General features: G+C 37.1%; 1 protein-coding gene across 1 annotated transcript; it reads right to left on the bottom strand.

Annotated features, from left to right (window-relative positions):
- Window positions 1-3,578: 3,578 nt before the first annotated feature.
- LOC139145917 (kelch-like protein 31) lies at window positions 3,579-15,398 on the bottom strand. The gene is made up of 4 exons (XM_070717363.1): window positions 14,524-15,398; window positions 8,699-10,576; window positions 7,521-7,733; window positions 3,579-6,880 (listed from the first exon to the last, which is right to left on the bottom strand). The coding sequence occupies exons 1-4, from the start codon at window positions 15,293-15,295 to the stop codon at window positions 6,516-6,518; spliced, it is 3,228 nt and encodes a 1,075-aa protein (XP_070573464.1). The 5' UTR covers window positions 15,296-15,398; the 3' UTR covers window positions 3,579-6,515.
- Window positions 15,399-15,915: the final 517 nt, after the last annotated feature.

Here is a 15,915-nt window from a genome sequence, read left to right as displayed (position 1 = left end):
ATAATTTTGCGTTGTTATTGTTATACAAGAATGACACACATTTTGTAGTACAAAATTCCTTGGTGTATTTTGCATCCATCATCGACAAAAAATATAGATCAGGGGTAGGCCCCCATAACCTGCCATAGTGTTCTACCAGTAACACACCCTGCGTATGGCAAACAGCTAAAAAGTTATGAGTAACGTACGGTTTGTATACCCTAGCGCGCACTGCACCATGGAACCGGGAATATAACTATGTGTAGTCCCTTCAGGTTCCTATTTGTCTTTTCACAGATGGTATTTAATAAATCAAAGGACACAAGACGTCAGCTGACTTTTGGTTTGTTGTTCTTGCTTTATTATGCAGTCAGTCAAATGTGGAATGTGACTTATCGCAAATGAATTCCTATTGGGATGAACATTGATACCGGACTATGCATATTCAAAGACAGCATTTAAACTCAATTTTTCACTTTTAATGAACACTGCTCCTGGTTTTTCATTGATTTCAATTTGATGAGATTGATACGATCAGAATTGTTCACAAATAAAACCAGACAACATTGCTCAAATGTCAAAGTCAACTTTTTAAGTGGATTCGTTTCTTTTTTATATCTACATTAAATTTAAACCTAAGAGTTGTTTTTATCAGTGAAGGCATTTAATGTACAATGACTTAACTGCGCCTTTGAGAATAACGTTGCTGTTGATTTTGACAGGGTATATTTTAATTAATTGATTAATTGATTAGTAGCCAACTAACCACATAAACTGTTGTATTCACTGAGAAACACATGCTAATATGTTAAACCCGAAATTTAAATGGACTGTGGTACACATAAAAACCAACCACGAATAGAAATAAGTGAATTTTCAGTATCGGTATTTGCACAAGGTTTAGTTGGTATTACTATTACCTGATCTGTTGGGTGTTCTGAGTCTGTAGAACACCGTGTGTCCCTAGGCTGAGTTCACAGATAATGAGGGGGGGGGGGGGGCTGGAGGAATCGCGATTAAAGTCTTATATTTTTTCAGATACCCCTCAATACCCTAAAATTTGAAGTGCCTCCAAACTGTATGATCAAATTTTTCAAGTCTCCCCTGCCAACAAAAAATAATCACAAAGCCGCATATTTATTGTGGATGTAGAAAGCACTTTGTAGAGCCATATACCTGAGGCAACTTCTTAAATTAATTTATTTTTAAAGGCATCAGTGAACATTTTAGATTTATCAAGCTAAGCTGATTTGAGTTAATCCAACTCTCAACTCTATTACCAGGTCAACGAAGCTGAAGAGCACACAAAACGACAATCATAAGAGAGTATGAAAATTGTGAATTCCTGGCCACATTTGCCAAATTGTGAAAGACCACAGAAAAAAATAAATTTTTGAAAGTACAAGTCACATATGACTTAGATGCTACCTAAAATGTTTTACAAAATTGACAATACTGAAAGCGTGCAAATAAACTTTTTAATCTCTGAGAGTTTTGGTGTAATAATGGCAAATTTGGTAATAAATAAATAAATAATTCCACACAAATTTTCATTTAAATTAGAGACTTTATTGTTAAAAGTTTTCCTTTTGTGTTATTGTACAATGAAAATATGAAAATGTCATTCACTGAATGAACTTAAATGGTTTAACATACTGGTATATTTTACATCTTGTCTTTTTTTATTTTGATATACCAGAAATCAAAAATCCCTAATGCAACAGTATAATTATAACAGAAGCTACAATTTTTTCTGAGCATACACAATATTACAAACAAAAAAAAGGTTGGTACTTTTCAGAATTTTGCTTTTTGTATTTACTCCAATCTCTTGTTTCAGATCTTATTATGTTGAAGTATTCAGTATTCAGCCCAGATTTTTTTATTATTAATAACATTGGAACCATTGGATGGCATAAAAAATGTTATTCATTTCTCATAGTATTACCTACCAACTATGGAATCTGAAAATGTAAGAAATAATTGGCAAGTGAAATATTTTCAGCCCCCCCCCCCCCCCCCATAAACAGAGCAAAACTATCAAGTTCCCTCATTACTAGCTCAAATTTTCAAATCTGTCCCTTTCGGTCATTGTTTATTGATAATTGTCAAGTCGCCTGGTCTCTCATGTTTTACTCTATGGCTTATTCTTATGCATAAGTATGTTTCACTGTCATGAGCGTCATTATATGACCCAAACTCTTCTTCAACTACATCAGAGTCAAAGCTATCTCTGTCACTGCTGGTATGCAGTGACAGTGACACTGTCCGTGGTAGTAGAAGGGCAGTAGCTGTATTAACTTTGATAATTTTGACTATATTTTTGTTCAGATTGTACATCTGCTTTCTTGTTCTACTCCATACAGCATGTTGAACTGTCCAATATTCCGCTTGCCAACACAGCCATTGCTCTGTTACTATGCCCACCTTTTGTATGTGTTCTGTGCATTTGCATTATTGATAAGACTTTCAGTCTGGACTCTAATTCGATCATAACGAATCTTTATATATACAGGCTTTGTTGACAGACTCAATATTGTGTGTTTCAGCATGCTGTTGGGAGACAGCAAAAATCTGTATTTGATATATTGCATAGAAATATTGAAAAAAATTATAAAGTTGCAGTTGCTGCCCTGTTACTATGCCCATCTTTTTTACGAAAAATCAATGGCATTCATACATTTTATATTTTTTCGAGATAAAAGTCATGAAATACAAAAAAAAATTCTAGATTTTGTTTAATCATTACTAACATTAGAACTATTGGATGACATATGTTATTCATTTTTCATTGAATTACCTACCATAAACCTTTGCATTGGACATGTAAAAATAAAAGTGAACCAAAATATTTTCAGGTCCTCAGCTTCACTTATATACAAAGCAAAACTTTCAAGTTCCCCCTCTACTACTCCAAGCTCTAGGAGACACAAAAATTCATCATTTTAGTTCTTTGAAAATCAAAAATTGTATTTTTCCACAGGCAGTAAAAACACAAGGATGGTGGCCATTTTGATTTTTAAATATTGATAGTTGGGTAATTTATTTTTCTAGCCCCAACCTATGCATGGTGACCCCTGACTATATTTTTTTATTTGGTAAGAGTGACGTTAAAGGTTTAATCAAGAAAAGTTTGAGCAAAAGTTTAAGTCTCTCACTTTTGAGGTGGAAAACAACCTCATATAGCATTTTACCAGAACTCAAACTTGTCTGATTGTGTTGGCATCATATTTTCTGTGATTTGCAATGCTTGCAATAAAGCAAAATGCAAGAAGCCTGATTTGAGCTTTTCAAATATGAAGATACAAGATCAGTATTTTTGTAAAATTCTATAAATTTCCATTGCTTGGATCAATAGTACGGTACATTGTAGTAACATTGTGTGTTGATATTTGCCTTTTGTTATCTACTCCTTGGTATAAATGGATGATGTCAACATTTGGGACCTTGAAGATCTTCTGAGACACTTACATGCCAGTCACTGAACTCTCATAGAATGCTCATTGATGCACTCTTTGAAATGCTGTAATCGGTGTTGATGATCAATGCATGTCAGCTTTGTCAAACAGCAAAACAGGCTCATGAGAGAAAAATGTCACTCACTTTAAATGAGAACTTTATTATCTTTAATAAGCAGTATAGCCTAAAAATTGATTCTCAATATTTCAGTTGAAACATGAAAAAGTTCCATAATCACACACCCTTTAATGTCAAGTAAATTGTTTGCATCTGAAAACTTATGCATTTATTTGTTGCTGTGCACCATACACATCACCATTGGTAGTTTTTCCTTTGATGACACTGTGAAATAGCCATGTTTACAGACGTAAATATACAGCAACAGCGAGCGATTGTCGCAATTCTCTTACAAAAGACAGGAAGATTCACAAGACAGAAACACTACATCATATTTTTTCACACCATCATTTCAAGATGCGACAGAGTTAAGGTGTGATCCCTCTTAAAAATTATCATTCTTGTGGCATCTCATCTCACAGAGATGAGATTGGCAGATCCAGCTGGCATATTGTAAAAAAGTTTTTGAGCTGTATAATGTTGATCATGTTATGCATTTTGTTTAATTCTTGATCAGCCTCTTACTCCTTGGTTTGAAGGACATGGTGGTACACAATTTATGAGAATAAAAATTCTGAATTTAAACTAAATTCTTGTCATAGGGGAAATAGCCTAGAGCACCAGACTAGCATCAGTTAAGTTTTAACATGTGCTGTGAGCCATTGAAATGTGATGAGTGTAAAACTTTTTTACAGTCCTTGACACAGTCCTTGAAGAAATATAAAGTCAAAGTCTTCTTAATATCAAGTTGCTTGAAAAAACCAAGAACTTTAAGTCGAATTTACACACAAACACAGATAATAACCTCATTACAATTACAGAATAATGGTTTCAAATAGTGCTCAAACATTTAGTACAGCAATGAGGCATCTTTGAAAAAGTTCATTGAATTTGATCATTAAGATATCAAGTAAAATCTACCAGCCCATGATCATATTAACAGATGCTTAATAATGTTCCATTTAATCTGTTCAACCTGGTTCCCTGTGTAAAGGTTAATAACTTTGATAATAATGGATTTGGGTCAAAACATAGTGGTGAAAGTGTTAAAAGATTTTTGTATATATTGTTATACAGTGGAAATTACTGTAATTTTTAAAATAGGAAACAACTGGTAATATTTTCAACCAGACTGAAAGACGAATCTGTAAAATGCCACATGATAGGATATTCATTCCATTACATACTCATATCAAAAGTTCAAATAAAGTAAAAATTCCTTATGAATATTTCGTAGAATAAAAATACTTATATTACAACTGATATTGTACTAGAGTCTATAGAGTAACCATTAAAATATCTCTTGCAAGCAGTGTTCTGATACACACCGTGCCAAAGTCATGACTCTCCATATTTCAAAATTTGATATATTTGAAATTTATTGACACAACAATTTGTCATTGATCATCGTGTAAATTTATTTCATTTGCTGCTTAAAAGGACAAAGTCGGCCATTTTTCATGAATTTTGTTTTATGCGAGATACTACTTATATTGTTTGACATGTTGAAAGATACTGAATGAATGGGTGACCATGAATATATTCCAACCCGGTTTTAGACAAATTAAATGAAACCATGGCGAAAACAAATTGATGGTCATGACTATTAATTCACTTTCACCATGGTTTCATATATCGTGTCTAAAACCGGGGTGGAATATATGCATGGTCACCCATTCATTCAGTATCTTTCAACATGTCAAACAATATAAGTAGTATCTTGCATCACACAAAATTCATGAAAAATGGCCGACTTTGTCCCTTTAACAGAGCGTGTCATATGTCTGAATTCTGTATTTTTTCATTGAGCAGTGAAAAAGTTCGATCACTTTATCCTAAAAATGCCCAATGTAGTTTATATATCCAGACAGAAACCCTGTAATATTATGGATAGTTATTAACGTAGTGAATGAGATAAAATTAAGGAAATGTTAAATTGTCGAAAATTAAACTTGGCATGGTCAATCATTGTATATCTTTGCCAGCCATGCAGTATTACAACTGATTTAGAAATGTAAAATTCTAATCAAAATGTTTTGAAGTGAAAAAATCAACAGAGTTGATAGGGATATAAGTTGTAACATTCCTTAACTTATTACCAGCCCTTTCAAAATTTTTCAGACTTGGCAAATTTGATAACACCACCAACATCTAGGTTTAATGTTAAAAAAATGATTTGTAACAAATTGAGCACAGTTTCATTTTCTCACTGTGTGTTTTTCACTTTCAAATATCTGACTGTCCTATGATGATTATTTTTATGTTTTTGTATTCTGTATATCATTACCTTGAGGGTCGGCTGATTAATGTACAAATAATTTACATTTCAAACAAGCCCTCTATAAACAATTTGCTAATACGGGAGCCATTCATCACAAGCTCTAATTAGATTTTGATATTCAATAAAATAGTGCATTGCCAACAATAATGTTTGACAATAGTCTATCATTATAGTTTCAATGGAATTAGTTACTTTTGTGCCATCCACAACACTGTATATACAATTATCATTTCAGTCTACTGTCACAGGAGACTTATCGTCCTGCAGAGAACAGAATTGTGCAAAATCTCAATCAGTATTAGGAAGGAAGGACAATGGTCCATTAAATAGCCCTGCAGAATGTACACACCTCTATGCCGTAAAAAAAGAGTTGCAAAGTTTATCATTGACAGTTCATTAGCATCCTATCAAGTAAAAGGTTAATTTCCGTCTCTTCTTATATTAATTTGTACTCAGTTCTGTGTGTATATCCACATTTAAAATTTCGTAGTTACTGCAACTGTTTTTCTGAAATGAGAATGAAGTGACTGCAGAAGCAATGAACTACACACATTTGACTGAAGTAACAGTGAATTCTGACATTGAAATCTGGTGAACTGTGACACTGGGGTCAGGTGCCTTGACCTGCAGTTACGTATGCCTCCCATACATGTAGCACTGTGGATAACCATGTGTACAGTCAGTGGGCATCCCATATATCAGCAATCTCATCCATTGAATACTTCACAGATGATATTGATCCTGGCAACTGTACAGCACAGGGCTCTGTCTTATCGGCTCCTGACCTCATCTCTTCCAGATATGCATCAAACAGTTTCTCCGTAAATTTCAAGCGGAAATCCTCAGCAAGTTTCTTGATTGTACCAAATTTTTCCTCAGTTTGGACTGTGATCTGCATGGTACAAGCCAACTGCAGTAGTTCTGCAAAATCACTTTCTGTAACACCGTAAACTTCAAACATCCTGTGATCCGCACGAGCTGACTTCTGTATGATCACACTTGTGTCCTGTGACTGTTCATCTCCAAGAGTTAATGCCTGCTTTCCTGTTAATATTGAAAAAAGGAACAAAAATCATGAGGCTATTTATTATGAAAATTCTAGCTTAGGGGCCATAAACAGGGGAAGAAACTGGGGCAAGCATTGTAGTTTCTCCTGCTTCTTCCATGTATTCCTAGGTAGTTATGGTCTTGTCAATTTTACATCAATTTTTTTTTGCAATTATTTTTTTCTTCACATATAGAGATATTAAGCTATATGCCTTTTGCAAGAAAAGTTGCTGCAGATTCAAAAGATGCTGGACACACCATTTCATAAAACCAATGCAATTTGAAACGTACAGGTCCAATGCCATTTCTCTGAAGCCAAATTAGGGAGATGTTGCTGAAACAATTTACAATTATTCACAGAACAATGCTTTCCACTTTTCATATTGGAGCAGCAGAAGAAGTCAGATTGATCCCACTGACACACGATTACACAAACTGAAATGATGATAATTTCATTTCATACTGGTTTAAGCAGTGACAAATTGAACATGGATATCAAAATTTAACGGTTTAAAAGTGTTGTAGCTGTCACTATATGTACGATTTGATATTTGTATGTTTTGGATAGCTCTCAATGTTATGATGACATTGGGCAATTTATGATTTTCACAGCAATGATTTATAACATCACACTTACCTTGCATTATAAGCTGTTCAAATACAGAACTTGCTGCTGTCAACATGACGCCAAGACAATGAAAAACCCTTTTGCCAATTCTCAGCGTTGTATCACAGAGCAGCTCTTCTTGTTGTAACGCATAGAGTCCATGCAGAGTCTGAAGGCAGTGTTTTCTATCAGTGAATGGTTGGCCATCACCATCACCAGCAATTGGCATTTCAGTCTCACATTCTGTGGTAAAGAAATATCACAAATTAGCTATGCAGTATTTATAAAATACAGTGTTCTCCCTGTAGTCACACTCTTTGATTATTGGTAAACAATAGAAACTTATTACCATAACAATTACAATTATTGTTACGCAAATTAGCCACCACTCTACCAGAAAATCCTAGGGAAAACTCTGAAATAACTCAAAATCATTCACAGGAAATTCTGCATAATGTTAAAGGCCTGCGCTAGTGTCAGATTGTCTCATAGGTAAACCTACTTATTAGATTACAATTTCAATTGAAAACAATAGGCTGTGACACTCCATAATCCTCTTATAGACTAAAACAAACTTTATCCCGAGGATCAAGTCCCTGGCCTTTAAGCATACCAGTAGAGACCCACTGATAAACATGATAAGAACCACTTACACAACTCACATTTTACCTATCCTACAGCTGTAACGACATTAAGATTGAATTATTTACTGCATGTAGAACTCAGATGAACATACATTTTGCATCCTATGTAACACAGTAAAACTTTCAGATTTCTAACTTTTCCCTTTATTACAAGTTGAATCTTACTGAATGAATGGGACATTCAAACTTACTTTTGATAATATCTTTAGTTTTGTTCACAAAAACAAATGCATTTCCTTGTTCATCTCCCTAAAAGCATATTGAAATAAACAGCATCAGAGTTTGTGCAGGAGGTATTGAGTTCAATTTGATGAATTATAGTTGGGACTTAACTTACGGTGACAACAACATTGGTGACTATGGCTGTGTTGATAAGAATAAACATTTTGACATGGGAAAGAGATAAAGACTCTATGTTCACAAACTGATTAAAAAAAATGGACAATACATCACACATTATGACTACATGGGGCTTTAACTGTAAGCACTGCACATGAGTAGGTTTTTACTGTATTTCCACACTACTCACTACTGCCAGGCCGACACAGGGCTGTAACCACTCACCTCTATCAGCATGAATCAGGTGTTTGGATACCTTCAATGTACACAGAGCTTGACAGTCTTCATTAACCAAGTCAGGACACTTCTGCCACTTGTTTTGCTGCATGTCGTAACGAAAGACTACTCTACCTACAATGTAATCACCATTTAGAAAATGTCCGTATATGACATATAGCTGCCCATTTAAAATGGTGCATTTGTATCCAGCTATGGTTCCATTTGATCCGATTGGACTTTGTATTTGCTGATTGATGTGATCAAGAACAATCCATGAGTCTGCCTTGGGGTCATATCGTTCCAGCCTCCATAAGTTTCTGTTTCGGCCGGACTGTAATCCACCAAGAGCATACAGATAATTGGCCATGGTAACAATGTTATGCCACGATCTGTGGATGACTGATGAAGATTTCTGCAACCACTGTTTTGTGTCTGGATTGTAGCAGTAGACTTTGTTTGAACTGGAGTACAGGGAACCTGCATGACCGCCGTTGATGTATATCTTTCCATCAAATTCAGCACCACCCATTGCGTACATTGGCTCTGGAAGTCGCTCACTTGCAGCCCAGACATTCAGCTTAGGGTCATACCTCTCAACATCTCTCATACCATACTTGCTGCTCGTGTTCCGCCCACACACAGCATACAGGTAACCTTTACATGCCAGGAGACAGAAATCTGTTCTTTTGGTTCGCATTGGTGCCATCACCATCCACTGGTTGTTTCGTGGGTCATAGCGGTACACTGTATCAACAGCAAAGGAAGTGCCACTGCGATCAACGTCCAAGGATTGATGGACCTCACCACCAGCCAAGTATAGAACATTATTGAAGACTGCAACACTGAAAGCTAGTTGATTGGCTGGAAGTCTGCTTAGCTTCCGCCACTGATTATTTTCACCGTCTAGATAATACATGTGACTTTGATGATTGAGGTTCAGTCCCTCTATCGCTATGACAACATCCTCACTTCCTTCATTAGTCTCCTGATGATCAATTGCTGTGTGGTGACTTTTCAAAGCATCCACAATCAAGGATCTGAGTGATGACCTCTCAGTCATGTAGGGAACTTGTTGAACCACATCAACCAGACGTGAAGTCTCCATGTGAGTTAACTTGACGTAGGACATCAGTTCTTCTGCTTTTTTTGCATGATTCTCATCTTGCCTGATCCATTCAACGATGATCTTGAACACATCTTCAGGACTGTAGAGGGCCATACTTGGCTGTGTCAGTATACATGTCAACCCTTCATATGAAATATCTACCAAGCTGCTGCTCTGATCTTTGGCCAGGGACATAAATATGTCCATAATTTTGGAACTCTGTAATAGTTCTCCTTGTAGGCTGTACACCATTGCAATGTTGAAACTCTCCGTAAAGGTTTCAACACTAGTAAATTCCTGTAGGTACCTGATGCATAATTTCTGAACACAAACCATCTGAAAGTGACTTGCAGCATCAAGGACACTGATGACATTCTCATGGGTTAATATGAGGGTCCCAGTGTACACATAGTGCAAAATACATGTGAGGGCATCGGCTGTAATGTCAACAAGTTCAACTTTCTGTTGGTGAAAGGTACTTTCTCTCAGTCCCCCAGTGAACATGGCCTTGAAGTAGTCACTGCACGCAGACAGCAGAGCTTTGCTGCTTGAAAAGGAGATACCATCGGCAATAAGGACGACATCACTGAAACAGGACTCACAATATTTGCCAATTTTTTCCAGAGTGTCAACGGCCAATTCCTTCTGTATAGCTTCAACTGTTATGGATTGTTGGTCTTCTGTTTTGTTGGCATCCGACTCAGTCTCATATTCACGAAATTCTAAACGGCATTGCGGAGGCTCTTGATTCTTAATGCATCTAAGTGGACCAAGAAAACCTGAAAGAATGAAGATACATTCAAAAGATAAACTATGTATAAGACTCACTGTCTATGAAAGGAGTTTGTATTTTCATGTATTCTCATGTGTCTCCTGCAGCTTTTAATCAAAGGCTGTAAGTTATTTTTTAAATCTACGAAATCTAGTTTCATAATGATATGCTATGATAAACCTGGTTATTATGCAAAGTGTGTGTCGACACATAAAGGCCAGTAAATGTTAGTGTTGTCAGTCATTTTTTCCTAGGTGTATAATCTGGATTAAGGTAGCGACTCGGGTTCATTGTCACTTATTTTCAATCCTCATTTTCACAAAGAAGATGTGGTCACACACCCGACATGTGGTACTTTTTTTATCTGCTCGGTCACCGAAGAGTTCAGAAAATTTGTTATTTTTTTAAAAACAGTGCGCATACGGCTGTTTTACTCAAAAACACGTGTTTTTTTAGTTTTTTTACTCAAAAAAGTGTAAGTACAAATCTCCAATCGGCCTTGGTGATCTGTTTACGGCAATCGACGGCTGGGTATACTGGGCAAAAAACGTGTCCCGGATTTTTGAAATTCGCTTTTGTTTTCGCACAATGCACCTTCAAAGTGTCAACTTGACGTTTTTTGCATAAATTATCGGCCTTTGTTCACGTTTGTCAGGATATCTTCACTTCCAGGCCCTTTATCGGAAATCTGAGACATGGTCTTTCAGATATATTCATTCACTGTCCACAGGTGAAAAATCAGGCTAATCTGTCCAGGCACCACTGACTTATACTTATTTGAATAATGTACGCACTGCCAAAAACGGAACTGAGAAAATCGACGATTTGTGTAAACGACCTATGCGTCACACATTATGTGACCAAGAAGTCCGACTCGCGCACCATTTTCTGCGAATTTTCTTACACCAGGACTAAGTTGAAATATTTAGAGTCAGTTTTGGGAATTTTGAATATGTTTAGGATTGCAGATCATGTGAAAATAGAAAGAAATTATACACTGAACCGGCAAATGCTTAGTGCCAGCAGTGGGTGGTATTTACACAACAAACACAAAGGGGTACTTAGCGATTTAATCCATTTTCGGAACGTTTAACTAGCATATTAACTGTATACTGTTGTCTCAACGGTTACAATCTGGTTACCAGAGTTCACAGTCAAGACGAAGACGTCGAAACTTGCGTAAAAAAGTCTATCCGATCGAGACTTATGTGCTGTCGTCGCGCGATCGCGTCGGGCATTCACTTGTTCTTGACTCCAGTTATCTACTTCCTGTCTCGCGATCGGCAATTTATGCATGTTCTTTGTGAAAAGTGATTGTCAAGTTCATGTTAGCGCCGACACTGTGCGAACGGGACGTCACTTGCTAGTTTTCCTACCTCAAGATGAGACGAACACACGTAACTCTTGACAACATAAAATATCTGTCGTATTTTCTTAGCTTTTGCACCGCACTGCAAACTTGTCGCCCTTCGTTACGACGGGAGAGATTGACTCGTGTTATTTTTTCAAACTTTATTTATATGTGTTCTTGTACCGATTTTATCAAACTAATAATAATCACGCCGTAGCGTAGAACAGTGCAGGCTGTCATCGACAGCGTGTTCCGAGAGACAGAGTATCGACTAGTCTACAGTGGAGTCACTCGACTTGCGCAATACCAGCGCACACATAATTATTTCGGAGATTTTTACTTTTAGTCAAACTTTCGATGAATGCCCTCATATATCAAAAATTGCTAGTTTCAGCACTTCTAGAAGTTGAGCCGGGTTTGTTTTACGTTCAGTGTTGAGGTCCAGCTAGCAGCTGTGGAGTCTGCGGGTAGTTGATAAGTTTAGACAACACGCACACAAGAATCATTTGTGAACCCTCGCAATTCACGTTTGACGTAATTTAATTTTTGGGTTATATTTAAAGAAAGAAAAGGCATGAAATAAAAAAATATTTGCATTTCGTTTCGAAAATTAGCAGATCGGTGAACTTGCTCTTGTGAATCTACATTATGTGTGTATGAACTCCTGCACTGGCTTGGGAAACTCCTTGACATAAATGTCGCGTGATGTAGGGTACGGTGTTGTTCAAGGTTTCTCAGCAGACACGAAAAGACTGCACGATAGAAAACTCGAGTTTAAAAATTTAAAAGAACACGATACTAACACCAAGCATGTACAGCAAGAGTGATAAAATTATCGCAACTAACAGAAGTTTCATCTCGCTCAGGCTAATTTTTGGACTCGGGTATGTAATCAGCATAGCCTAATATGTTCGAAAAGCAGCGTGTCAAATACTTTCATAGTTGTTGAACTGAGCACGTCTCCGTTATCGTCTGCGTCCTCGGCCAAATCTGACTCTTCACTGCATTCTTGATCGTTATTGCAGGGAGTATGAGCCAAAGTCGGACTGTTTTACATTTAAATCGACCTTTGCGCACGTTGCCGTCTTTTTCAGGTCCGCTTTAGTGGACCTAGCTTGCTTTTTCGACGGTACGGAGCGCGAGCGCCGGCTTTGGTCTGCTCGACGTGTTTGCCGTACCGATACATGCGGAGTTCAAAACGCTGGGCCTAACGTTGGAGCTAGCGCATGCGCACTACACCGCAAAGCCTATACATAATCTCTGCGTGTTTATCAAAGATATCGTGGTCGGTAATCCGCGACCGTTAAGACAAAAGGGAAATAATGGCACGCGGTGTAGCTGATAGTTTGTCATTTTAGTAATATTTCAGGAATTTCCCGTACGATGTGACCCAACACCTTTCCCCAAAAGAAAGACCATGTGTCAGTGGTTCGAAATTTGAAATAAAAAAAAAATTGCTAAAATTGACCTTTGAACCTGAGTCGCATCGTTAATAATCCATCCTGGCTATCCTATCTACCTAAATCAACTGATCCTACTGACTAATTTGATATGTGGTTTACTCTGGACAAACAAATCTGCAATGTTTGCAAAACTAGCAGAATTTCAGTTTAAAAGTCAAGCCAAGCAAAATGGATGCATAGTGTTGGACCTTTGGACAACTGGACAACTTAAAGGGAGACAGTCATTGGAACTCTGCTCAAAGGTTGCCTGGGACCCCCACGACTGATATAAACACTGTATCTATCATACGTTGGCGATAGATAAAAGTTAAAACATATTTGTCAACAGTAAATATTGTAAAATTCAAATTTGCTGTTATGTTGACTTGATGCATCTACCGGTAGATATCATGTATGAAATATCGGTACATTGTTTGTAAACAAGAAAGTCGCACACATGCAGTTCCAACAACTGCCTCCCTTTACTATAAACAACTCCTGCATGGCATTTAGCTGGAGAGCAGCAGAATAAACTACTAGGTACATATTCCCAATCCCAGGTAGGGAGGTGCTAAACACACAATGAACCCGGTAGTATGAATTGACAGCCAAAGACAGTATACCTACAGTAGACCTGATTTTAGACCAGTGTCCTTATTTCCATATATTTGCATGTAATATGCATGCATACACAGACACTACCCATTATCATCTCAGGGCAAACTGTTGGATGAGAAGAACCACGAGGATACATTCAATTTCAACAAATTAACAAACATGCACACTTAATGTTCCCCTTGTTCTTATCACAGTGAAATATTTCTGTGAAAAACACAAAGTGAATGAGTGCAGCCAGAAATGCTAGACCCAATTTTAGACCATAAAATTGTATAGCACATTATTATGAAAAGTTACCCTCCCTACTCTACACTTACTTGTACATAGAATTTGTAAATATTATAAATCAAGGTATGTATGAAAAGCTAATCAATTTTACAATAATTTTTTTTCACTTTTAAGAAATAAATGAAATTTTCAGCAAATTTACTTTCTTCAATGTATGCAGATGTACCAGTATCTAAAGATTAAAAAATTCCAAGCACCTTCTGGAAAGAATAAAACTATATATATATAGTTTGCTGGTATTTTTGTAATACTTACCATTGAGTTGTTTTTGGCTAGCCTTCACATCTGGTAAGTCTTTTGGAAGTTTACTGGCACAAAGTTGGCTTCCTGGTAGGAAACGCTGTTCCCAAGACGTGAGTTGCATATTCCATGGTTCTGACTTGACACCACATTGATATGTAAATAAGTGACCAAACTTTGGGGTCAAACAACCTGGTGCTGGTGGAGTGTCCCCACCACCGATGATATAAATGGTGTTGCTAACAGACGTCACTGACAGCCATTCAATTTTGGTTGGGAAAGCAGAATCAGCCAACATATCCCAGGTGTCATGATAAGGATCATAACGCTCCATATTTCTTTCAGTTAGACCTAATCCTCCAACAAGAACTATTTGATTTCCAGGCAGCTGGCAAATCCCATGCCCGGCACGACCAACTGGGAGAGGTGATCTACCCTCCCAGCTTACTCCTGATGTTACTTCAAGGCATAGATTTGTGGTGCATCCCTGTAGGTACATCCCCCTTGAAATATCTGAGAGTCGTTGTGTGGACAAGGTAAATGAATTCTGGACACCACCCATGACATAGATCCTGTTATCAAGGGTGGTTGTAGCATGACAACACAGATCAAATGGTAAACTGATGCCTAATGACCATGAGTTGTTCAATGGATCATAAATCTCTACCGAGCTTGTAAGACGGGAAATATGATTATTTTCATCTTTATAAGTTGATGTTAGTCCACCAATTGCATACAAACAGTTATTTACAGTAACCAGAGAAAAGAAAGCTCTGTCTTCCAACATGGGAGATATCACTTGCCATTGTTTTCTAAGGATGTCATACCTGAACACTTCATTTGAAACAGGTTGATTCTTGGAATCTATATCAAATGTACAACCTCCGGCAATAAAGGAGAACCGTTTAGTACAATGCAACTGTGGCCGCAGCGAGATTTAATTGCACTCTGGGTAGAAATTGTAGATGTCTGCACATTAAAACTACGGATCACATTGTGTGTTCTAGTCCCTCCTTCATACAACGTACTAAATCCACCATAGATTAAGATAATATCATCTTCTTCTCCACTGCTTTTAACTTTGTTTGTGGTTGCTACAGCATGTCGCCATGGCAACATGTGATAATTCAGAGCATCCAACAACTGGGGAAAATGATTGACAAGTTTTCTACACTGAGCAAGGACTATAATATCATCCACTTGAGTTTGGGTGAAGTCAAGTTGATTCAAGCAATTGTGAATTGCTAACTGTTCATTCTGAGTATCTGTTTCCTCTGATGTTTTCAACCACTCTACAACTGCATATAATTCCTTTTCTTCTGTTAAACCAAAGCTTTGAAATATTCTTTTTAGGTTTGCAATGTCTGGAGACATTCCGTCATGTGCTTCCCCACAGCTGCCATGTTT

Source organism: Ptychodera flava, chromosome 12 (assembly GCF_041260155.1).
Source record: "Ptychodera flava strain L36383 chromosome 12, AS_Pfla_20210202, whole genome shotgun sequence".
NCBI classification, from domain to species: domain Eukaryota; kingdom Metazoa; phylum Hemichordata; class Enteropneusta; family Ptychoderidae; genus Ptychodera; species Ptychodera flava.
Note: the sequence above shows the minus strand (reverse complement) of the source record. Positions and strands in the feature narration are given on the sequence as shown.